This window comes from Sprattus sprattus (assembly GCF_963457725.1).
Source record: "Sprattus sprattus genome assembly, chromosome: 21".
In the NCBI taxonomy this organism is placed as follows: Eukaryota; Metazoa; Chordata; class Actinopteri; order Clupeiformes; family Clupeidae; genus Sprattus; species Sprattus sprattus.
The window spans coordinates 2,649,896-2,674,895 of NC_137919.1; the positions used below are offsets into that span (position 1 = coordinate 2,649,896).

At 44.4% G+C, this 25,000-nt stretch overlaps 1 protein-coding gene across 1 annotated transcript in view; it reads left to right on the top strand.

Annotated features, from left to right (window-relative positions):
• Window positions 1-25,000, top strand: part of map4k2 (mitogen-activated protein kinase kinase kinase kinase 2) — a 32,417-nt gene that overhangs the window by 6,050 nt on the left and 1,367 nt on the right. Inside the window, 28 exon segments of the mRNA XM_080860146.1 lie at window positions 134-224; window positions 1,302-1,366; window positions 2,328-2,383; window positions 3,044-3,091; window positions 3,952-3,994; window positions 4,976-5,048; window positions 5,638-5,769; window positions 6,691-6,753; window positions 6,938-7,019; window positions 8,797-8,907; window positions 9,270-9,348; window positions 13,000-13,058; window positions 14,064-14,110; window positions 15,271-15,309; window positions 15,802-15,835; window positions 16,993-17,079; window positions 17,081-17,162; window positions 18,389-18,564; window positions 18,948-18,989; window positions 19,354-19,438; window positions 20,037-20,116; window positions 21,303-21,363; window positions 21,952-22,075; window positions 22,355-22,413; window positions 22,789-22,892; window positions 23,521-23,704; window positions 24,008-24,076; window positions 24,686-24,772. Of these exon segments, the coding sequence (XP_080716272.1) occupies window positions 134-224; window positions 1,302-1,366; window positions 2,328-2,383; window positions 3,044-3,091; window positions 3,952-3,994; window positions 4,976-5,048; window positions 5,638-5,769; window positions 6,691-6,753; window positions 6,938-7,019; window positions 8,797-8,907; window positions 9,270-9,348; window positions 13,000-13,058; window positions 14,064-14,110; window positions 15,271-15,309; window positions 15,802-15,835; window positions 16,993-17,079; window positions 17,081-17,162; window positions 18,389-18,564; window positions 18,948-18,989; window positions 19,354-19,438; window positions 20,037-20,116; window positions 21,303-21,363; window positions 21,952-22,075; window positions 22,355-22,413; window positions 22,789-22,892; window positions 23,521-23,704; window positions 24,008-24,076; window positions 24,686-24,772 (2,262 nt within the window).

A 25,000-nucleotide genomic window follows, 5' to 3' on the forward strand; every position in this document is an offset into this window, starting at 1 on the left:
GGGGACTTTTATTATGAAGTTGAGAATGTTAGTTGTTAGGGTAACATAATACAGCACACATGCGTAATGAGCAAGCTGACATTCATTGGTCAACTGCCCAGTCATGTGACTCCCCGTTTCCTCCTGTCTACAGGTGATGACATCACGTCTATCCAGCAGGAGATCACCATGATGAAGGAATGCAAGCACAAGAACATCGTGGCCTATTTCGGCAGCTATCACAGGTGCAGCCTTCTGGAACTGGGTGCTTGTAGAACACCGGGGAGTGTGTGTGTGTGTGTGTGTGTGTGTGTGTGTGTGTGTGTGTGTGTGTGTGTGTGTGTGTGTGTGTGTGTGTGCTTGTAGTACACCGGGGAGTTCCTTGTTTGCCAGGGCAGATGCTTGTGCAGAAAATGTCGCATTCCATAGCGCACAATCCACCCCCCTTTTGCCAAGGCCTTCCCTCCCTCGACAGAGGACTCCAATTCAAATGATTCCCCTCGGAAAAAAGGCCTGTACTGTTTGCAACATGCCAAGTCGACTCCCATTCTTGTCTTGGAGGTCAAGTGCCAGTGTGTTTGGGTGTGTGTGTGAGATGTTTGTTCCCCAGGCACTGCTATTAGGGTAGAAACGTAACTCTATTCAACTCTATTCAATTAACGTCCAAGAATGACAAGTCTAAAGCGGTGTGTGGTTTTGAAACATTTGCTGGTAACAGACTGAGTTGTATCATCTGACATTCTATAGTGTCAGAAGCTCAGAACAGGTTTTATTATTTTGTTGCTAAAAGAGTCTCTCGGAGCAAACAAAGACATTCCAAGGACTAACATAGACTTGAATTCAGACTGAGGTCTTGTATACGATAGTGACGTGCAGGCCAGACAAATTGACCTCGATCTAAAAATCCCCCAGGCCATTTTTGTCCACTCCTTGTCTGCTGTGTCTTAATGTTACCTCCAGAGCTGAGCTCTCTGTTTATAAAAGGCTTGTTTGGTGATAGGTGAGCTCTCTCGCCAAGCTGAAGAGCTCACAGCTCGTGTTAAAAATTCCAACTCCATCCTGGCGGAAAATAAAGTTTATATTTCTGTGACGATTGTTACAAATTGTGTGAAATCTGTAAGTGTTGGATTGTTCTGGCAAACAAAGGGCCTGGCAGCCAGGCATGCTCCGAACCACAAAGCAACACAGAGAATAATACATGTGATAATAATAATAATAAGAGAACAATAAACTCGCTAATAATAATAACAAGAGAATAATAAACATGCTAATAATAATAACAAGAGAATAAAAAAACGTGTGTTTTCTGTGCGCCCTTCCAGGAATACTAAGTTATGGATATGCATGGAGTTCTGCGGGGGAGGGTCGCTTCAGGACATCTACCACGGTGAGTGGGTCAAAGGTCATCATGAGGTCAAAGGTCATCATGAGTGTGCCTGTGGCGTGGACACACAGGAGCAGCGAGGTCAAGGGTCATCATGAGGTCAAAGGTCATCATGAGTGTGCCTGTTGCCTGGACACACAGGAGCAACGGGGTCATAGGTCATCATGAGGTCAAAGGTCATCATGAATGTGCCTGTTGCGTGGACAAGCAGGAGCACTGGGGTCAAAGGTCATCATGAGTGTGCCTGTGGCGTGGACAAGCAGGAGCACTGGGGTCAAAGGTCATCATGAGTGTGCCTGTGGCGTGGACACACAGGAGCACTGGGGTCATAGGTCATCATGAGTGTGCCTGTGGCGTGGACACACAGGAGCAGCGGGGTCAAGGGTCATCATGAGGTCATAGGTCATCATGAGTGTGCCTGTGGCGTGGACACACAGGAGCAGCGCTGCTGTCATCCTTGTCTCATGCACGGATCAGACTCCAGAGAAGCTTTCTGTTTGTTTATTAGGTTTTTGTTATTACCTTTATTATTATTTCCAAAGTCGTTGTTTTGGGTAACCCTGTACAGTAATAACATGGCAGATAACTGCATTACTTCAACACTTATGTTTATGTGCATGCTCTCATGGGCTAAGGACTGCCCCCGGGCATAATGCCAATATATGACTAGCTGAGGATACATTCTGATTTATTTACTTTCTTCATGGATTAATTTGATGTCACATTCATGCAATTTATTTTTTTATTATATTTTATTTAATTTATGGGATGGTCGTGCTATGATGTTCATGCTATTGATAGTGTTTCTTAAGGTAGAAATAGCCGCACCAGTTCAGCCAAATCTGAAGAGACAGCATGTGTATCTCCTTTGTCCCTGTGTAGGACAGGCCGTGTGTGGGATGGGAAATAACGTTTTATTGTTTTATTTTTTTTAAGTTAAAAAAGGTGTCTTTTTTCCCCACAGTGACTGGACCATTGAAGGAGAAACAGATCGCTTATGTCTGCCGGGAAACATTACAGGTAAAGGAACCCCCTACAGCCACACCTGTCTATGGTGATGACTGTGGTAATTATGTCTGCTGTAGGTATGACTGGGGTAATCTCGCCTGTCTATGGTGATGATGACTGTGGTAATTATGTCTGCCATAGGCAGGTGTGTTGACATGTTGAATAAGGAGAAGTGTTCACTGAATGTAAAGAAGTCAAATGGCCTCCCCTGTAATATTTACTGCATGTTTTGTTCACATAATCTGTAATTCTTTAGCTATTATATTGTTTAAGTTGTGGAAAGGACTCAGGATTGCTTAGCGATCAGAACCTATTGCAGTACGGTTATGAGTGAGTCGTGGCGTAGCGATAAACCATTTTGATAACCGGTGCTGTTTGCTCATGTTTCCCCTCTCTGAGTCCGACCAATCAGAGAACCAGAACAACCGGAGGAATGTGAACGCATGAACATGCATGAATCATTTGCTCAAGTGGCTCTCTCAGTACTCATATCTCTTTCTCTCTCTCTTTCTGTTTCTTTCTCTCTCTCTTTCTGTTTCTTTCTCTCTCTCTCTCTGTTTCTTTCTTTCTATCTCTCTGTTTCTTTCTCTCTCTCTTTCTGTTTCTTTCTCTCTCTCTCTCTGTTTCTTTCTTTCTATCTCTCTGTTTCCTTCTCTCGCTTTGTTCCCACAGGGCCTGTACCATCTGCATGAAACAAGCAAAATGCACAGGGATATTAAGGTAAATCCAAAATGCACAGGGATATTAAGGTAATTCCAAAATGCACAGGGATATTAAGGTAAATCCAAAATGCACAGGGATATTAAGGTAATTCCAAAATGCACAGGGATATTAAGGTAAATCCAAAATGCACAGGGATATTAAGGTAATTCCAAAATGCACAGGGATATTAAGGTAAATCCAAAATGCACACTTAGTCAGGCATATAGGGGCTCTAGAGACGGATGAATACCTGATTATTCTGGGGGGGGGGGGGGGGGGTACACAAAGGATTTTGTGTCAGTGGTTCATGAAGCACCATTTTATATACATTTATACTGACATCTTTTGTGTGCACATTGAGTTCTCACATTTATCCAGGCTGTTGGCAGACATGGCGTGCCTGTGAGTGTTCCCACCCTGGGAATCAGCTCTGTGACCTCTGTGGCATCTTTCAGTAGGGACTGTTAGTGGTTCTCTGTGACCTTGGCATCCTTCAGCAGTGACTGAGCCACAGGGACATCACCATTAGCTCCACACAGAGACACATGAGTGAGCTGTGTGCTTACACTGGATCAAGGGCATAGTGTGTGCGTGTGTGTGTGTGTCTGTCTGTGTGTGTGTGTCTGCGTGTGGGTATGTGACTGAGTAAGTGAGCGAGAGAGAGCGTGAGAGAGAGAGAGAGAGAGAGAGAGAGAGAGAGAGAGAGAGAGAGAGAGATCGACTTGTGTGTGTCTGTGTGTGGGTATGTGTGTGTGTCTGTGTGTGTCTGTGTGTGTGTGTATGTCTGTGTGTGGGTATGTGACTGAGTAAGTGAGCGAGAGAGAGAGAGAGAGAGAGAGAGAGATGGACCTCAATTCACCTGTCTTTGTTTTACCCAGGGAGCTAACATCCTCATCACCGACAGAGGAGACGTCAAACTAGGTGAGATTCTTTGTGTTCTCGTAGCGTGAAGGTCACAGAAACACACTGCCTTCCTCTCCTTTCTCATTCTGAAACAACTACACTATACAGTTTCAACCTCAATATATCATTTCAATTCACATTATTTCTATTTTCATTTGAAAAGTATTTTTGGAAAGCAGTTCTTCAGAGCGTATGCTTGTAGCAGTATGTAAGCTATTCTATAAAAAGCCTTCTACTTGAGCCGAGACCTATATGGCCTTGAACAATCACACAGAGTAGGTGTACTTAAAGTCTTGAGTGGTAGTGTATTGATCTTGTGTATTCAATCTCTTGATTGGCAGGGCATGTTTCTGGTCTATGCATTCTCTTGACAAGTGGTCTTTGTGCATGGTCTTTATAAAGTCTTGACTGGTAATGTATTTAGTTTCTTGAGTATTTGGTTTCTTAGCAGGTAAAGTATTTAGTTTCTTGACTGGTAGTGTATTTAGTTTCTTGACTGGTAGAGTATTTAGTTTCTTGAATGGTAGAGTATTTAGTTTCTTGACTAGTAGTGTATTTAGTTTCTTGAATGGTAGAGTATTTAGTTTCTTGACTAGTAGTGTATTTAGTTTCTTGAATGGTAGAGTATTTAGTTTCTTGACTGGTAGTGTATTTAGTTTCTTGACTGGTAGAGTATTTAGTTTCTTGAATGGTAGAGTATTTAGTTTCTTGACTGGTAGTGTATTTAGTTTCTTGACTGGTAGTGTATTTCGTTTCTTGACTGGTAGTGTATTTAGTTTCTTGACTGGAAGAGTATTTCGTTTCTTGACTGGTGGAGTATTTAGTTTCTTGACTGGTTGACTATTTAGTTTCTTGACTGGTGGAGAATTTAGTTTTTTTGACTGGTAGTGTATTTAGTTTCTTGACTGGAAGTTCAATCTCTTGAATAGTAGTGAATGACTTGTGAGTTTCATGAATGTACCTTTGGCTAACCCTGCTACAACACTGACCTCTCCCCAGCTGACTTCGGTGTTGCCGCGGAGATCAGTGCTTCTGTTGCCAAGAGGAAGTCTTTCATTGGAACTCCCTACTGGTGAGCTGGACAATAAGGGCTCTAGACCTCTAGACCTCTCTCTCTGTGTCTCTCTTTCTCTCTTCCCTTGTATCTCTCTCTCTTCATTTTTTTATTCATCACCTACCTGCTCCTGCACAAAGAACCTGTGATAAACCAAGGTGCTGTAGTTGACCACATCAGTGACATTTTCTATCTTAAAACATCTGTGCCCTAAAGACTCCTCCTGTTTAAGGCCACCCACCCTTCTTTATTTTTGTATTATATATTTTTTGTATTTATTTTATTTTTATTAATAGAGTTCTGTTAACCTATTTTCCAATGTATGTTTGTACGATATTTCTGTTAATGTATGTACAATATGTGTCTTACTTCGGATAAAGACCAAGTAAAAAAAAAAACAAAAAAAAAACTTGGTGCCCTTATATGCAGTAAAATTCAGCGTAGCGTCACAATCTCTTTTTCGGTTTGCTCTGTGTAGTATTGTCTTGAGCTTAGTTTTTTCTTCTTAGTTTGTTCTTGTTCCTATTTTAGTGCTGTTCTGAGGTTTCTTTTCTTTTAGTTTGTCTATCGGTTAGCTTGAATTTGTGTGTCTGTCTGTGTGTCTCAGGATGGCTCCGGAGGTGGCCGCGGTGGAGAAGAAGGGCGGCTACAACCACCTGTGTGACATCTGGGCCGTGGGCATCACCGCCATCGAGCTGGCAGAGCTCCAGCCGCCCATGTTTGACCTTCACCCCATGAGGTCAGCATGGCACAGACGCACGCCACTCGCTCGCCGACAGCCTGACAGAGGGCCGGGGCTATTTTTAGGGAGGGTTGCCGTGACAACGCGATCATAATTAGCTTCCTGTGATTAATCGGGTGGGAGGGGGATGTTGAAATTGGGATTAAAGTTTCATGAATGGCCCCGGATACTGAGATGGTAATTAAGTGATTTGCATAGTGACTGTGCAAAATGTGCTTTTGTATCTGGAGATATTAGGAGCTTTGAGCTGGCCAAGGGGGTGCCTATGACTCTTACTGTCACTCTCAGTGATGTGCCTCATCTTCACATCGAATGTTTCAATGTTTAAAATGACTGGTGTAACCATCTGCTGTGTCAATTTCCCAGTCCACATGTTATATGATTTGTGGATTTTATATGGTGTATAATTTGAAGACACAAGAAATGAGCACTAATAGCTCCATAAGTTAATATTGAAAGAGTTGTATCAGGGCTGGTGTATAAGATTCTCTGAATCCTCCTTTTGGAAGTAAATGTGAAATGTTTAATGAGTGAGAATGATGAGACACTATTTCCCAGTCTGCGGTAGTAGTTAGCGTGACTCATTTGAAACTACAGTACCCAAGTCACTTGATGTTCCGACTCATTTGAAACTACAGTTCCCAAGTCAGTTGATGTTCCTGACATTCATGTTGTGTTTGTCATTTGAAACTACAGTTCCCAAGTCACTTGATGTTCCTGACATTCATGTTGTGTTTGTCATTTGAAACTACAGTTCCCAAGTCACTTGATGTTCCTGACATTCATGTTGTGTTTGTCATTTGAAACTACAGTTCCCAAGTCACTTGATGTTCCTGACATTCATGTTGTGTTTGTCATTTGTAACTACAGTTCCCAAGTCACTTGATGTTCCTGATATTCATGTTGTGTGTGTTTCAGGGCGCTGATGCTCATGTCAAAGAGCAGCTTCCAGCCTCCCAAACTCAAAGACAAAAGCAAATGGTAAGACCATGGTTACATCATAAATACACTCCTAGGAAAAAACAATGAATCATTTTCTAGTTAAATGTGGAAGACAACATTGGAAAAACACAAATGATGTTCGTATGGTTCAGAAACGGTGCTTTCACTGCGAGTAGAGCAGAGGGGCAGATGCTGAATTCGTGTCACTTCCTGTCTGTTGCAGGTCTGCAGGCTTCCACAGCTTTGTGAAGATGGCGCTCATTAAGAATCCCAGAAAGAGACCCACAGCAGAGACGCTACTTCAGGTAAACACCACCTCCCTTACCGTCCAGGTCTAGTTAAACACCCCCCCCCCCTTACTGCCCCAGGTGTAGTTCAACACCACCTCCCTTACTGCCCAGGTGTAGTTCAACACCACCTCCCTTACCGCCCAGGTGTAGTTCAACACCATCTCCCTTCTGCCCAGGTGTAGTTCAACGTTATTATATTATTGTCTTTTTCAAACTTTTTACTAATACACTAAAACATCAGTACCGGTACTTAAACATGTGCTGTACATAAAAGCAGAAAAATCCCTAAAACAAAAAAGATAAACAAATGCATGAAATGCTCATGAATACATAGAGACATAGTTAAAGCTAAAGAACTGGTATTTAGCAGATGCTCTTATCCATAGCTAACTGCACCACTGCAACACATACCATAGTATATAGAGTTGTATGGTTATTTAGCTGGTCTATAAACCTTTACACAAAAGCCTTTAATATCTCACTCATCAGTTGACGTGTGTGGACCTGACTACTGTGCGTAATCTCTGATTCTGTCCAGGAGGCACTAATTAAAAGATAACAGGCATTCTCCGCTTCAAACAACTGTCCTGAGAGATTATCTGGGATTGGGGATTAGGGATTATGGGGGGGATTTTGTGATTATGACATCAGAGATCACCCAAATATATACAAAAAACGAAACTTGTGGTGAGTTGTTGTGGTTTGAATGTCGATGTGAGGTCTGAGATAACAAGCTTCAGGGGTCACCGGAGGTCACCCGAGAGGTCAATGTAGATGACCAGGTGAAATTAGAAGTGACCTGGTTCATTCAGATTACCAGGTGAGATCCTAAATGACAAGGTGAGATATTATATTATCAGATGAAATAAGGCTACAAGTTGAGATGAGGTGGCTAGTTAAAATAGATCTGACCAGGTAAAGTCTTGATGTAGATGACAGGTGAGCCCTTATGTGAGTCTGGGCGACAGTGGTACAGGAGGTAGAGGAGTTGTTTAGTAATCAGAAGGTTGCTAGTATGATTCCCTGTCGAAGTGTCCTTGGGCAAGACAATCAACCCCTAATTGCTCCCTGATGTGCAGTGTGTCATCAGTGGAAATGTAAAAAATGTATATAAACACACAGCCACACAGCCACACACACACACAGACACACACACACACACAGACACACACACACACACACACACACACCCACACACACACACAAGCCCACGCCCCCCCCCCCACACACACACACACACACACACAAACACACAAACACACAGCCACACACAGCCACACGCCCACGATCGACCACTGCGGAGACAGAGAGCGGAAAACGGAGAGACTGAGAGAGAGAGAGAGAGAGAGAGAGAGAGAGAGGGAATAATTAGCAGTGAGAAAACTAAATGTGACTGTTATGACCAGGCAAGGTCAAAGGTTAGAGGTCACGAGGTGATGGAGTGAACCCCCTGTCTTTCTCCATAGCAACGGTTTGTGACCCGGCTGAGGTCTTAGATGACAAGGTGAGATGATAGGTGACCAGATTCGGTCTGAGTTGACCGGTTGGCTGAGGTGACTAGGTGAAGTCTTGAGGTAGCCAGGTCAGGTTGGAAGTGTGAAGGTGAGCGCTTGGGTGTCCAGGTGAGATGGGAGGTGATGGAGTGTGTGTGTGTTTGTGTGTGTGATGGAGTGTGTGTGTGTGTGTGTGTGTGTGTGTGTGTGTGTGTGTGTGTGTGTGTGTGTGTGTGATGGAGTGTGTGTGTGTGTGTGTGTGTGTGTGATGGAGTGAGCTCTCGTATCTTTCTCCGTAGCACCGGTTTGTGACCCAGCTGCTGACCAGAAATCTCATCATAGAGCTGCTGGACATGGCCAACAACCCAGACCTCCACAACACACAGAACCTAGACGAGAACGACCTGGAGGTGAGGGGGATCACACACACACACACACACACACACACACACACACACACACACACACACACACACACACAGACACACACACACACACACAGACACACACACACGCGCACACATATGTACATTCAAACACACAAACGTAACAGCAAGTAAATTGCAATCTAAAATAAGAAGTGTGTGTGTACGTGCGTGCGTGTGTGTATGTGTATGTGTGTGTGGTTGTTTGAGTGTGTGTATTTGTGTGTGTGTATGTGCTTGTGTATGTATGTGTGTGTGTGTGTGTGCGCGCGTGTGTGTGTGTGTGTGTGTGTGTGTGTGTGTGTGTGTGTGTGTGTGTGTGTGTGTGTGTGTGTGTGTTTCTGCAGACTGGAGATGCTGCTCCTGATAAGATCCAGTCAGAGGGGAAACACTTGACAGTCGCAAAGACGCTGTCTGAAAAACAATGTGAGTGCTTTCTCTCTCTCTTCCCTCTCTCTCCCTCTCTCTATCCTCTCTCTCTATTCTTCTCTCCCTTCTCTCTACCTCTCTCTCCCCTCTCTCTCTCCTCTCTCTCTATTCTGCTCTCCCTTCTCTCTCGCTCCCTCTCCCCCTCTCTCGCTCTCTCCCTCTCTCTCTCTCCTCTCTCTCTATTCTGCTCTCCCTTCTCTCTCGCTCCCTCTCCCCCTCTCTCGCTCTCTCCCTCTCTCTCTCTCCTCTCTCTCTATTCTCCTCTCCCTTCTCTCTCCCACCCTCTCCCTCTCTCCCTCTCCTCTCCATTTCCTCTCTCTCTCTTTTTTTCTTATGAATGCAATCACAATCACAGGGTTTCTCCCTTCATAACTCTCAACCATACATATTTGCTCACTCACTTTCATACAAAAAAACACACACACTCACACTCACACTCACACACATGCACATTCACTTACACACTGTCTTAAATTCTCTCCCTCCCCATATCTTCCCCCTCCGTCTCTGTTGATCATTTGCAATGGAAATGTCTTCTCAGTTTTTGACATTCCTCCTAAATTATTCAGACATATTTGGGGCTTTTTGAGGCCCTGTGTGGATGCACACATCTGACTCGCATACTCTACAACCATGTTTCCACTCTCTAGTCCTTTCAAGAAGTGATTTAAACAAAAGCCTTTACACTTTGCACTTGACATGTGTGTGTGTGTGTGTGTGTGTGTGTGTGTGTGTGTGTGTGTGTGTGTGTGTGTGCCCATTCAGAGTTTACGGGGTAATGTCTCTAGAGATGAAGTCAGTCCCTTGCAGTTTGATGCACTGTATGGATCTGGGTGTGTGTGTGTGTGTGGAGGGTTGACGTCAACACAATGCTGGTTAGTTTATGGAACAATGCATGTGTGTGTGTCTGTGTGTGTGTGTCTGTGTCTGTGTGTGTGTGTTGGTGCATGTGTGTGTGTGAGAGCAAGTGTTTCTCAGCCCCATACTGTTTGTAATGTATGGAGGTGTGAGGGAGGACTTGCATGTGTGTGTGTGTGTGTGTGTGTGTGTGTGTGTGTGTGTGTGTGTGTGTGTGTGTGTGTGTGAGAGCGACTGTTTGCCAGCCCCATACTGTCTGTAATGTATGGAGGTGTGAGATAGGACTCCGGAGCCTGGCGTTAACAAGGCGTTCTTTCAGCCGAGCCTGCTGAAGTCACAGGGGGCAGCGCCTGCTGATGTCACAGGGGGCAGGGCACATAGAGGTGGCACTGTGCTGCACGCTGCCCTGGATATGCCACTGGCATGATCTATGCCATCCTCTGTCTCTCACAGCCAACCCCCACACACCCACCCACACACACACACAAAGACACACACGCACATACACACACACATACACACACGCATACACACACACACACAGACACACACACGCACACACATACACGCACACACATACACGTACACACAGACACACACACGTACACATATACATACAGACACACACGCATGCACACATACATACAGACACACACACACGCCCTCCAAAAGCCTTCACCATGTCCGCAGTAGTGCTAATGAATAGAAAATCTAATTTTGATCATCAGAAACATGGAGATTAGCTAATCAAATGATTCTATTTCTACATCAAGGACGTAATCGATCAGAAACACCAGTGGCCCTCTGGGTTGGCCTGATAGCCTGTAACTGACGGCAAAGCCAGCAACCTTAACCAGGGTAAATAGGCCTATTCACTGCACTGGGGCAGTTAAGGAGGGTTAATATTCCCTTCACTGGGGCAGTTAACCGGGGTAAATAGGCCTATTCCCTGCACTGGGGCAGTTAAGCAGGGTAAATAGGCCTATTCCCTTCACTGGGGCAGTTAAGCAGGGTAAATCGGCCTATTCACTTCACTGGGGCAGTTAAGCAGGGTAAATCGGCCTATTCACTTCACTGGGGCAGTTAACCAGGGTAAATAGGCCTATTCACTTCACTGGGGCAGTTAAGAAAGGTAAATAGGCCTATTCACTTCACTGGGGCAGTTAAGAAAGGTAAATAGGCAAATATTCACTTCACAGGGGCAGTTAAGAAAGGTAAATAGGCAAATATTCACTTCACAGGGGCAGTTAAGGAAGGTAAATAGGCAAATATTCACTTCACAGGGGCAGTTATGTTCACCTTAACCACATTTTGCTGATGATGTTGATTTAGCTTGTACCGTAGTGCTATTGCTTAATAATAATCTTATAACCGTAAGCTATAACTTGCAGCATAGTTTATGCAAGAAATCTAGCTTCACATCAACCTGACTAGCAACAGTAAGCAATGTTTTTCAAGAATACTTGAAAATTATGCATTTAAAAGTTATTCTTTAGTTTGTTGTCTTCAGTTTTGTGTCCTTACTTCTTTAGTTTCACGTTCATGGTTGCTAAGAGGGACAATTTGAGAGTTTTTGATTGCATCATATTAGGATAACGTGGTGTCAAGCACGATTGAGCTGCTATGGCAGACGGGTAGGAGTTGGACATTATCTCTGTGTGTGTGTGTGTGTGTGTGTGTGTGTGTGTGTGTGTGTGTGTGTGTGTGTGTGTGTGTGTGTGTGTGCCCACCCCTGACATCAGGGTAAAGGTCGAACTGATTTGAAGACGAAGAAGTCGTCTTTTGTCAACCTAGGTGGACATTATAATGGCTGCATTATATTTGTGTTTCTCACATATGTTGTAACTGAAAGATGCACCAGTGAGTTTTGAAAATGTCTGGTAAAATAAATTCTTTCCAGGCAGCGGGCTGACAAGAAAGAATTCTAGTGGAAACCCTAACACAGATGTGCATGTTCTCTCACAGTCTCTCTCTCTCTCTCACACACACACACACACACACACACACACACACAGACACACACACACACACACACACACACACACACACACACAAGCATATATACACACACACACACACACAAGCATACATACACACACACACACAAGCATACATACACACACACACACAAGCATACATACACACACACACATATACACACACAAACACAAACTGTGTGTGTGTACTGTGTGTGTGTATGCATGAGAACCCAAACTGAGGAGCTATTGTATAGAGCACTCTGTAGCGTAGCGTAGCACATACTGTCACAATGCAGAGAGAAGAAGACACTCATGCACTCATGACCTCTGATGGGTCTTAGCAGAGAGTATCACAGACACATCATATCACACAAACAGCCATGAGCGTCCATGTTCATAACCAACGCCATAACAAACACATCGGAGGCTCATTCATCTCATGGAATGCTCTTTGGCGCAAACAGACGCATGGTTTAGAAGTGCATGGCGAAGGTTATCAGTGATGGTTGTTCCACTCCCTTCTCTAACGTGGACTAGTTTGTTAGTGTGACACTGAGGCACCAGTCTGGAGATGTATGAGTGTGTTATTTGTTATTTGTGTGTGTGTGTGTGTGTGTGTGTGTGTGTGTGTGTGTGTGTGTTTGTGTGTGTCTGGAGTCTGGAGATGTACAAGTGTGTTATTCGACATGTGTTCTGAGAGAATGGCTATGATTGAAGGAGCTGAAGACGTATGCAGGAGTGAAGTGTGTGTGTGTGTGTGTGTGTGTGTCTGAAGTGTGTGTGTGATGTGACATGTGTTCCTGTGCCCCAGTTGACCAGGTGAAGTTTGGCTTTCCACGCAGGAAAGAGATGGAGCCCTACCCCGACCTGGTGAGTGCCGCCTCTGTGTGTCCCCTTCCAAAGGAAATGCACTTGAAAATATATATATAATAATATAATCATACATATATGATGTGTGTCCCCTTCCAAAGGAAATGCACTTGAAAATATATATATAATAATATAATCATACATATATGATGTGTGTCCCCTTCCAAAGGAAATGCACTAGAATATATATATATAATACTTTAATCATACATAAACTGTATGCTGTGTGTCCCCTTCCAAAGTAAATGCACTTGAATACATATGTGATATAATATATATACATAGTATGCATATATGCTGTGTGTCCCCTTCCACTTTAATACATATATTATAATACACATTTAATAATATTGTCATACATATATGCTGTATGTCCCCTTCCAAAGGAAATGCACACTAATACATAGATGGTTTTATATATTTTTTTAAACCTTTATTATAAGGGCTAAATCATAAACTGCCTTTTTTATGTGCCATTCTGAGAAAGGGATGGGTAGTGGTACTCATCTACAGGGACGCTCTCTGTCTGGACCCAATGTGAGTCCAGTACAGATGAATGACTGAAGCCAGTCCTAAAGCTGTGTGGCATTCCTGTGGATGGAGGTCAGAGTTAGTTAAAGTAACACTATGCAACAATTTGACACTTTTTGAGATATGGTTTTATAGGCAACTAGTTTTGGTACCATCCTCAAATTCATTTTGATAGCATATGGTCATATGAAGGACTTATAAACACCTGTGTCTTCCCCACCTGCCATCCAGGATATGCCCTATGTAGTTCTGTGTAACAGGCTGGTACACCCTGCAAAAATGGAATAAAAGCTTTAACAGCATGACATTGCCAGTTAAACTGCCAAAAGACACCAGTTAATGTGTTGGTAAGCTTCTATCACTGTCAGCTGGTGTTTGTAAGGTTTTTGCCTGCCTTTTAGGTAGTTAGCTTACTAGTTTTGGAACAGAACTCCGTATTGCTGCTGTAAGACCTGCGTTTGGTTTCTTACTTAGGGTTCCTATGACGACTGGAGCATCTCTGGAGACGAGGCTGAATCACCGTAAGACGATCTAATCTCTGCTTCTGACCGAAAGATTTACACGATTACAGTTAGTGAACAAACATGCAGTGTATGGGCCCACAGACTAAACTAGATCATATTTACTAACATGGTCCTTAGGGCTTATTGCTCTTAAGTATAACCTTCAAAGAGTTTTAAGTAGGACTTTCCCAAAGGCTTTCCATGTTACCTAGAGCATAGTGCTCCCCGTAGATATAGAAATGTAGATACCTCATTGGCCACTGATGTATGTGACGCTACGTTTTTAATATCTATGGTGCTCTCTATACATTGACGCCATGTCTCTGGGTGACCTGATTCCTATTTCTGATTCTGGTTAACCTAGTTCTGATTCTGTACTGAAACTGTCCCTGGTTAACCTAGTTCTGTTTCTGTACTGAAACTGTCCCTGGTTAACCTAGTTCTGATTCTGCACTGAAACTGTCCCTGGTTAACCTAGTTCTGATTCTGCACTGAAACTGTCCCTGGTTAACCTAGTTCTGTTTCTGTACTGAAACTGTCCCTGGTTAACCTAGTTCTGATTCTGCACTGAAACTGTCCCTGGTTAACCTAGTTCACCTAGTTCTGATTCTGCACTGAAACTGTCCCTGGTTAACCTAGTTCTGATTCTGTACTGAAACTGTCCCCGGTTAACCTAGTTCTGATTCTGCACTGATTCTGTGTGGTGAACCTAGTTCTGATTCTGCACTGAAACTGTCCCTGGTTAACCTAGTTCACCTAGTTCTGATTCTGCACTGAAACTGTCCCTGGTTAACCTAGTTCTGATTCTGCACTGAAACTGTCCCTGGTTAACCTAGTTCTGATTCTGTACTGAAACTGTCCCCGGTTAACCTAGTTCTGATTCTGCACTGATTCTGTGTGGTGAACCTAGTTCTGATTCTGCACTGAAACTGTCCCTGGTTAACCTAGTTCACCTAGTTCTGATTCTGCACTGAAACTGTCCCTGGTTAACCTAGTTCACCTAGTTCTGATTCTGCACTAAAACTGTCCCTGGTTAACCTAGTTCTGATTCTGCACTGATTCTGTGGTGGTGGAACTAGACTTGCTATTGTGCTGACTGTACAGTACAGTGACATTTGCTGGAGTGATGAGGACAGGCGGTCCCATTGAGAGATAAACATCTGTGCTTCCTACCACAGGAGTCTGCTGGAATGTGTGGAGGAGGCCTTGCAGGAGAGGTAGGCCACTGGCTCCTACTTGGCTCTGGCCGTACGCCATTCTGGCTCAAATGGAGCAGCACTTGCACAAAAATAGGAGGTTTTTCAGTGCAACCAAGTGCTTTGTGTTTTTGTGTTATTTTGAATCCAGACCGGCTCCAGCCACAAGCAATAGCTTGTGTTTATACTGCATGTTTTTTAAATCAGTATTTTTTAGTATGTTTTTAATTAGACATTGCTAATGACTCTCTCTCTCTCTCTCTCTCTCTCTGTCTCTCTCTCTCTCTGTCTCTGTCTCTCTCTCACTCTCTCTGTCTCTCTCTCTCTCTCACTCTCTCTCCCTCTCTCTCTCTCTCTCGCTCTCTCTCTCTCCCTCTCTCTCTCTCTCACTCTCTCTCTCTGTCTCTCTCTCTTTCTCTCTCTCTCTCGCTCTCTCTCTCTCTCTCTCTCTCTCTCTCTCTCTCTACTCTCTCTCTCTGTCTCTCTCTCTCTTTCTCTCTCTCTCCCTCGCAGGAGCCTGACCATTAAGAGAGCGTTGTCCTCTGAGGTATGTTGAGGACGACACTAATGCGCCTCTAATGCCATAAACCAGAATAGGTGATCTGAGGGTACATTTGAGGGGATAAAATCACTGATCCTATCATTGTGACAGTCTAAGTTTGACCCCAGCTTGTGTGAATTTATTATATTATATTTCAGAATCCAAGTTCCTTATAAAATAACAGACATACAATTAAACAATTATAAAAAATAAAAAATATATAGAGAAAAATAAATAAAAATACAACACACAAAATACAGTGCATTAAAAAGTATGAAGACTTTTGTGCCAATGTCGTCTTAAGTTCGAGGTAAATCGATAACAGCTCTTTAGAGGGTTGACCAGTGTTGAATGTGTACTACGTACAATGCACATGTGTACCACTGAAGATGAAGTGTACTGCTAATGTACCTCTGAAGATGAAGTGTACTACTGCTAATTCCTAGTTGGAAGCGGATGTATAGAGCCTGTTATATGTAGTGTGAGTGTGTGACTGGTGGTATTAACATGCATGTGTGTGTATAACTGATGATATTGACTTAATGATACCCATATGGAGGTATTATTAACGATTGGGATGTATTGTAATGTAATGTTCTTGTTAGTATGTGTTTGCTGATGTATGTGAGTGGATACGGCCACTGATAATCCTCTGAATGTGTTTACTCTCATGAAGTGGGGTAAAGGTAGTTTAAGAGGCAGGAGGCTATGTGTGTGTGTGTGTGTGTGTGTGTGTGTGTGTGTGTGTATGTGTGTGTATGTGTGTGTGTTCTTGTGTAGTGGGGTAGAGGTCTCAGAGACAGTAGGCTGTTGACATGTGTGTGTTCTTATGTTGTGGGGTAAGGGTGGTTTCAGGTGGGGTGGGCTGTTTAATTGTTGATGTGTGTGTGTGCTTACGTGTGTGTGCTCATGTGTAGTAGGGTAAGGGTGGTTTCACTGTGCTATTTGCTTGTTGATGTGTGTGTGTTTATGTGTGTGTTTACGTGTGTGTGCTTGTGTGTAGTGGGCTAAGGGTGGTTTCAGACTCAGTGTGCTGTTGCCTTGTTGATGTGTGTGTTTATGTGTGTGCTCGTGTGTGTGTGTGTGTGTGTGTGTTTGTGTGTGTGTGTCTGTCTGTGTGTGTGTGTGTGTGTGTGTGTGTGTGTGTGTGTGTGTGTGTGTAGTGGGGTAAGGGTGGCATCAGGAGGAGTGGGCTGTTTAACCCCCCCCCTGCATCCAGCACCGCGTCCCTCCCCGCCATAGGCTCCTACCCCCCCCCCTCTGGAGGACAGAGACCTCACACTCAAAGCCAGTGCCACGATGGGCCCTGACGCCCCCCTCAGGCCACTCTCAGGTACTGCACACGTACACACGTACATATACACACACATCCTCACACGCACAAGCATAGACTCACACAGTACACACACACACACACACACACACAAACACAAATACACACGTGCACACACACACACACACACACACACACACACACACACACACACACACAGCAGTTTTCACTGTCAGGTATTATTTATGATGTATGTTTTACATCAGCAAGTCACCAAGCTCAAGTCAAACATTATTTATAATTTATAATGCGTTTTAAAATGAATAAATTACTCTGCAGTTAACCAATTAGGTTCAGTTTAATTAGCGTTCGTACAAGAGTCAGAATGAGGAACATGTGTTTTAATCAACAACAGATGGTGACCATATTGCATATTGCATATAAGGCCAAATCTTTTTTAGCATATAAATATATATTGGCACAATGCCATGAGTGTGGGTGGAAATGTGTCTACTTTATATGACATCATTTTCCAGCTTTAATAGACCCATGCCATCTCACTGTGGCTTATTTTTTGCCATGGAATGTAGCCATATTTATATACACAGTATGCCAAGTCATATTGAATGGTTCAGGCTCTGGGCTCTGTAAAGTGCCTTGAGACAATTGCATTGTTATATTGCTATATAAATAAAATTGAATTGAATTGAATTGAATGTAACCAAATCAGGTCTTAAGACACACCGGAGATCAACTGTATTACCTGCATATCACTAGTGTATGAGGCCCATATCTGAAAAGCATGTCACTTTTCAAAGCGGGGATGTACTCTGGATTTAATGATGCAGTCTGTGATTCTAATCCAATACAGTTTGGGTCAGATTAGGCGTATTCATCCCCACAGTCCTCTAGCTGTCTGTTCTGCGTTTGCGCTCAGAAGAACTCTAGTGTTTGTACACACAGTCCTGGCTCTGTACATGGGAAACAAGCATGGTGCCAATCAAAGAGGTTAGGTCAGGAGCAGTGAATTTAGGGGTGTATTGAAGTGTCTGTTCAGTTCAGATATCAACCTTATCTTTCTACAGAAACAGGGACTTTGAAGTATGTTTAACGTTCTTGTTAAGTATGTTTAACGTTCTTGTTAAGTATGTTTAACGTTCTTGTTAAGTATGTTTAACGTTCTTGTTAAGTATTTTTAACGTTCTTGTTAAGTATGTTTAACGTTCTTGTTAAGTATGTTTAACGTTCTTGTTAAGTATGATTAACGTTCTCTGTGTTCTACACAGTCCTGTCCAGGTGCTCGGCCAGTCAGGATGTCCGGGACTGGTGCAGTGACCCCGACCTGCCTGAAGGGGGCGATATACAGGAGGAGGAGGAGAGCTCTGAGCATGGTACCTCCCCCCCCAAAGACACAGGCCTCTCCCCCGAATGGAGCACGCTCAGACGGAAGACAGAGGACTCGGTGAGTGGACTCTGGTCCGGTCGGGTCCGGTGTCTGTCTGGGATGGGCCTTGGCACCGGGGACAGCAGGGTGCTCCAATGTATTTTTTTGAGGGCTAATTAATTCTGCTGTTCATTTCATGTTGGCATGTTGTGTGTGGCATGATGAAAAAGTAACACATTACATGAATTTCAATTGAGTTGACTAATTTAGCTAATTTACACTAAAACTGGAATTTGAGGACTTGTTTCCATAACAAAGCAACACAAACTAATGTTACCTCCCATATTTAATTTGCTCCCTCATACTAGTTTGATATCAGTACTGGAGAAAGAGAAACCCCTTAACTACTAGAGACGATAGAATCAACCCCTTTGTGTTTTTTCTAACCTTTTAATTTGTAGAGAGCAGAATGCCACGGACTGCCTCCTACCCCCCACGTGCACGTAAGTGGACCGGTCTAATAGCATGCCACCTGGAGAGACCACGCCAATGCTCCTCAGTCAGAGATTAATCCTTTAAAACAGGTCTCCACACCAACCATGCCAAATCACTTAATAAAAGATGTAATATTTAGAGTTAAGGACGGTGTTTATACATCTTTCACTTGAAAGGTTTTGTGGATAGAGGTCACTTGTTAACTTTGGATAAAGCTCAATTTCGTCAGTAAATGTAAATCACTACCATGTTGCTTTGGGGTTGGTGTACAGAACTACACTGCTTGTGGCCTGATGGAATATTGAATTTGAGAATGGAATATTGAATTTGAGAATGGAGTATGGAGTATTGAATGTTGATCACTGGTTTTAGATGGGAGCTTGCTTCTCCAAAGTCTTCAACGGCTGCCCTTTGAAAATCAACTGTGCTGTGACATGGGTCTTCCCAAAGACCAGAGGTGAGCATAATCCCCTGGGGAACAATTTCCCTTGCTCTGAGTTTTACTAGAACACATAGATTGACCGTAGTACTGGAACTGACACACACACACACACACACACACACACACACACACACACACACACACACACACACACAGACACACCGAACACACAAACACACACACACACACACACACACACACACACACATACACACACACACACACACACACACACACACACACACACACACACACACACATACGCTGTTATTTATAATTCAAGTTACACAATGGTGATTAAAATACCTATTACTAAGCAGAATCCTAGTCACCCTATCCCTTGTCAATACTATGGGTATAGTTTCTAATCACAGTAGACCTCTATGCGTGCCCTGTCCTTTGTTTTCATTTGCAGGACACCTCAGTGGATAGTTTCCCTCTGAGTTTGGAAAATATTAGAATAAATTCATTCATTTGTGTGGATCTCATGTTGACCTCCTCTTGACCTTTCCTATTTCAGAACACCTCAGCGGCCATTTTCCCTTTGAGTTCGGAGAATAATAGAGTTAATGAGTTCATCTGTGTTGACCTCACGCTGACCTCTCCTCCTCAGATCAGTACCTCATCCTGGGCTCAGAAGAAGGCGTCTACACCCTCAACCTCAACGAGCTTCACGAGGACACACTTGAAAAGGTGCGTCTGCATATGGTTGAAGTGTTTACACCAAAGCATCTGTGTCCTCTCCTCTCCTATTTTCTCCTCTCCTCTCTTCTCCTCTGCCCTGACTTCCTCTGTCCTCTCCTCTATTCTCCTCTCTTCCCTCTCCTCTCTTATCCTCTCCTCTCTTCTCCTCGGTCCTCTCTCCTCGCCTTTCCTCTTTTCTTCTCTCCTCCTCTCCTCTCTTCTCCTCTCTCCTCCTCTCCTCTCTTTTCTCCTCTCCTCTCCTCTCCTCTGCCCTAACTTCCTCTGTCCTCTCCTCTATTCTCCTCTCTTTCCGTCTCCTCTTTTCTCCTCTTCTCTCTTCTTCTCTTCTCTTTTTTCCTCTCCTCTCTTCTCCTCCCTTTTCCTCCCCTCTTCTCTCCTCTCCTCTCCTCTCCTCTCCTCTCCTCTCTCCTCTCCTCCCCTCTCCTCTCTCCTCCTCTCCCCTTTATTCCTCTCCTCTCCTCTCCTCTTCTCTCCTCTCCTCCTCTCCCCTTTATTCCTCTCCTCTCCTCTCCTCTTCTCTCCTCTCTCCTCCTCTCCCCTTTTCTCCTCTCCTCTCCTCCTGTTTGTAGCTCCACTAACAGTATTCCACCACTGTTTGATTAATGTCACAGTGTGGTTGAGACATGATGTTGTTTTGGATTATTTTGATTCTAAAATGGTGATGTATGCGGTGAAATGTCAGTCATAGTTTATAGTCTGTCTCTCTCTCACTCCTTCCTCTCTCCCATGCTCTCCATCATTCTTTCTTCTCCTTCCTCTTCATTTCTCTCTCTCACTCTCTCTGTCTGTCTGTCACTCCCTCACTCTCTCCCTCTCTCTCTATCTCTGCTTCCCTCACTCTCTACCTCTCTATCTCCCTCTCTCTCTATCTCTGCTTCCCTCACTCCCTCACTCTCTCTCTCCCTCTCTCTCTATCTCTGCTTCCCTCACTCTATACCTCTCTATCTCCCTCTCTCTCTCTATCTCTGCTTCCCTCACTCTATACCTCTCTATCTCACTCTCTCTGTCTCTGCTTCCCTCACTCCCTCACTCTCTCTCTCCCTCTCTCTGTCTGTCCCCGCTTTCCTCACTCTCTATCTCTCCCTCTTTCCACCTCTTGGCTCTCTGCTTCCCTCACTCTCTTCCTCTCCCTCTTTCCACCTCTTGTCTCTCTGCTTGTGTGTCTCTCCCACAGCTGCTTCCACAGAGGTGCACATGGCTGTACATCATGAACAATGTCCTCATGACTGTCTCAGGTAGGAGGGAGCCCTCTCACTACGTGCCCAGACTGAGAACACACACACACACACAATTCTGCCGCATTTCATTTTGTGTGTGTGTGTGTGTGTGTGTGTGTGTGTGTGTGTCTGTGTGTGTGTGTGTGTGTGTGTGTGTGGTCTTAGGGAAAATGTTTCTCTCTCTGACATCTTGTGTCTGTCTGTGCTCCCACTGTTTACCATGTTAAGTGTGTATGGGCAGTCGCGTTTGCTGTGTTCCCACTGTTTGACGACTACACACACACACTCACACACTCACACACACACACACACACACACACACACACACACACACACACACATACACACAATCACACAAATACACACACAAATACACACACACACACACACACACACACACAAACACACACACACACACACACACACACACACACACTCACACTCACACTCACACATACTATAGGGAAGTTGTCAGCTAGCTCACTCTCTTCCTGTGTGTGTGTTTGTGTGTGTGCTATCTCTTCCTCTCTCTCCCTCCCCCTGTGTGTGTGTTTGTGTGTGTGTGTGTGTGTGTGTGTGTGTGTGTGTGTGTGTGTGCGCTCTCAGGGAAGTCGTGTCAGCTTTACTCCCACTGCTTGACGGCTCTTTTTGAGCAGCGCACCAACCTGCAGAAGAAACAAAGCCACCTGTCTCTCAGCACCAACCGCTTCACAGAGCGCATCACTCCCAGGTGTGTGTGTGTGTGTGTGTGTGAATGTGTGTGTGAGTGTGTGTGTGTGTGTGTGTGTGTGTGTGTGTGTGTGTGTGTGTGTGTGTGTGTGTGTGTGTGTGTGTGTGTGTGTGTGTGTGTGTGTGTGTGTGTGTGTGTGTGTGTGTGCGCGTTGTGTGTGTGAATGTGTGTGTGTAATGCAATATTGGAGTTTGCTGATGCATTTGAAATATTTTCAATTTCTACTGCTTGGTTGCAGTAGAATGATCATTGATGTTGTTTATCTGTTCATGTAAACAGGAAGTTTGCCGTGTCGGTGAAGATCGCGGACACCAAAGGCTGCCGGAGGTGCAGTGTAGGTGAGCACACCTGTGATTCAGGAGGGGGTACAGTGTAGGTGAGCACACCTGTGATTCAGGAGGGGGTACAGTGTAGGTGAGCACACCTGTGATTCAGGGGGGGTACAGTGTAGGTGAGCACACCTGTGTTTCAGGGGGGGGGGTACAGTGGAGGTGAGGATAACGGCCCTCAAGGGGTCCTGTCATACAACAATACTGGACTTGGCAGAAGGCTTTCCACTTCACTCCACTTGGCGTTGTGGAGTTCCTTGCCTCTACCTTGCCCAGTATTTTTTTTGATCTGGCCCTGATCTGGCTCTGATCTGGCCCTGATCTGGCTCTGATCTGCGCGTAACCCCTATACAGACAGCACCTTTAACATCCTCTCTCTTGCAGCGCGTAACCCCTATACAGACAGCACCTTCCTGTGTGGAGCGGTACCATCTGGGCTGGTCGTGTTGCTCTGGTACGACCCACTGCAGAAGTTTATGCACCTCAAGGTGAGTCAAGACCTCAGGTCTAAACTGGGTTTAAGATCAGGTGTGATAGCTGCTGTTATTAAGCCTGTGTGGTACTGACTATAAACTGGGTTTAAGATCAGGGGGGATAGCTGCTGTTATTATGCCTGTGTAGTAGCATAGCTACGTCAGTTATCGGCCAGTTTGTTAAAAATTGGCCAGTCTGTTTAACAATCGATATGCTAAGTTTAATAATAGATTAACATGACATCGCGGGAGTAGGCGATAACACACGCATTCACACAAGACCATCACACAAAAACTCAAAAAATGATACAGTCCAGGTTTAGTTATGGTGGGCTATTACAAAAGTCTATAGGGCCACTTATAGGAATCACTGCAATTGGAGTGTATGGAAGATACTCGTTTTGTTTGTACATTTGCTAGAATTAAAACCCATCTTGCCACAGCCTTGGTGAAGCAGCTGGACCATAGACGTGTTTCCTAGTCTAGCTTGAATCCCTTGGTGAAGCAGCTGGACCATAGACGTGTTCCTAGTCTAGCTTGAATCCCTTGGTGAAGCAGCTGGACCATAGACGTGTTCCTAGTCTAGCTTGATTTCTGTCGTGTCTTTCTTCATCACCCCATCCATTGTCCTCCTCCCCTGTAGCACATAGCGATGAGTTTGCCCGATTCGCTGCCCGTCTTTGAACTTCTGGTGGTGGTGACGGACGAGTTCCCCCAGCTCTGTGTGGGGGTGAGGGAATGTTCCGGAGGGGGTGAAGACGCAGAGGCCGGACAGCAGCTGAAGTTTGACATCGTCAACCTGAACGGCCTGCCCAGCTCCCAGCTAGGTGAGAGACAGAGAGAGGGAGCTGTGTGTGTGTGTTTGTGGGTGTGTATATGTTTGTGCTTTTGTATGCAAGCGGGTCGGTGTGTTGTTGTGTGTATACTTGGGTGTGTGATTGTGTGTGTGTGTGTTGTTGTGTGTATACTTGGGTGTGTGTGGGGGGGGTTTAAGCTAGTGCATGAATTCACATTTCATACCATGTCAACAATTTCTTCGAGTAATGTAATGTTTAGGGTCAGGCATTTTTCTCACATGAACCATATCAATAATCTCACACTTGTGATTTTTGATCTGTTGGCTCCGTCAGACTCTAAACCTGTAGATGCCGTGCAGGTGACTCAGCTGGACCGGGACACAGTTCTCATCGCCCTGGACAGTAAGTACTCCAGTGGGAGCACCTGTATTCACCTGAGATCACCTGAGATCACCTGAAATCACCTGAAATCACCTGCAATCACCTGAGATCACCTGTAATCACCTGAGATCACCTAAAATCACCTAAGATCACCTAAAATCACCTGAAATCACCTAAGATCACCTGCAATCACCTGTAATCACCTTACATCTCCTGAAATCACCTAAAATCACCTGAGATCGCCTGCAATCACCTGTAATCACCTGAGATCACCTAAAATCAGCTGAAATCTCCTGAGATCACCTGAAATCACTTCAAATCACCTGAAATCACCCAACACAGTAGCTTCTTGCTGGGGAGAGGGGTGGTCAGATGCACGGGTCGTGTTACCTCCTGAGAACCAACCCCATAGACCATAGATGTAGTACTTTTGTTTTGTCACGCATTCCCTCTTACACTTTTGAGCTATTCTGTTCATTTTTCTTGGTTCCCAGGAGGATATTAAATGTTAAATGATTCAAATAACATAAAGAGTCAGTCACAGATGTCACTGAGGTGGCTGCAGGTCAGACCGAGAGTCACCTATGAGCAAACGTCAGGAATTTAGCCTGTGTTTTTTCCTCTCTACAGAGACGGTGAGGATAGTGAACCTGCAGGGCTGCCCAAGTAAAGAGTTCACCTCTCTGCTGGACTTCAGTTTCCCCATCCAGACCCTCGGTAAGGCTGCAGTTACACTTTGTTGCGGACACACACACATGGACAGCTGCACACACCACAGACGCGTAGTTGTTGTTGTTGTTATACTTTCTACAGTCTGCTTGGAGTCCATTTTCTTGCGGGACTTTGTACGTTCTATGCTTAACGTGAAGAGGCAGATGTGACGTAACGTTCCATTCTTAGGATTGAAGTGACTGTTAGTGAATGTGAGTGAACTAACTGAAGGTT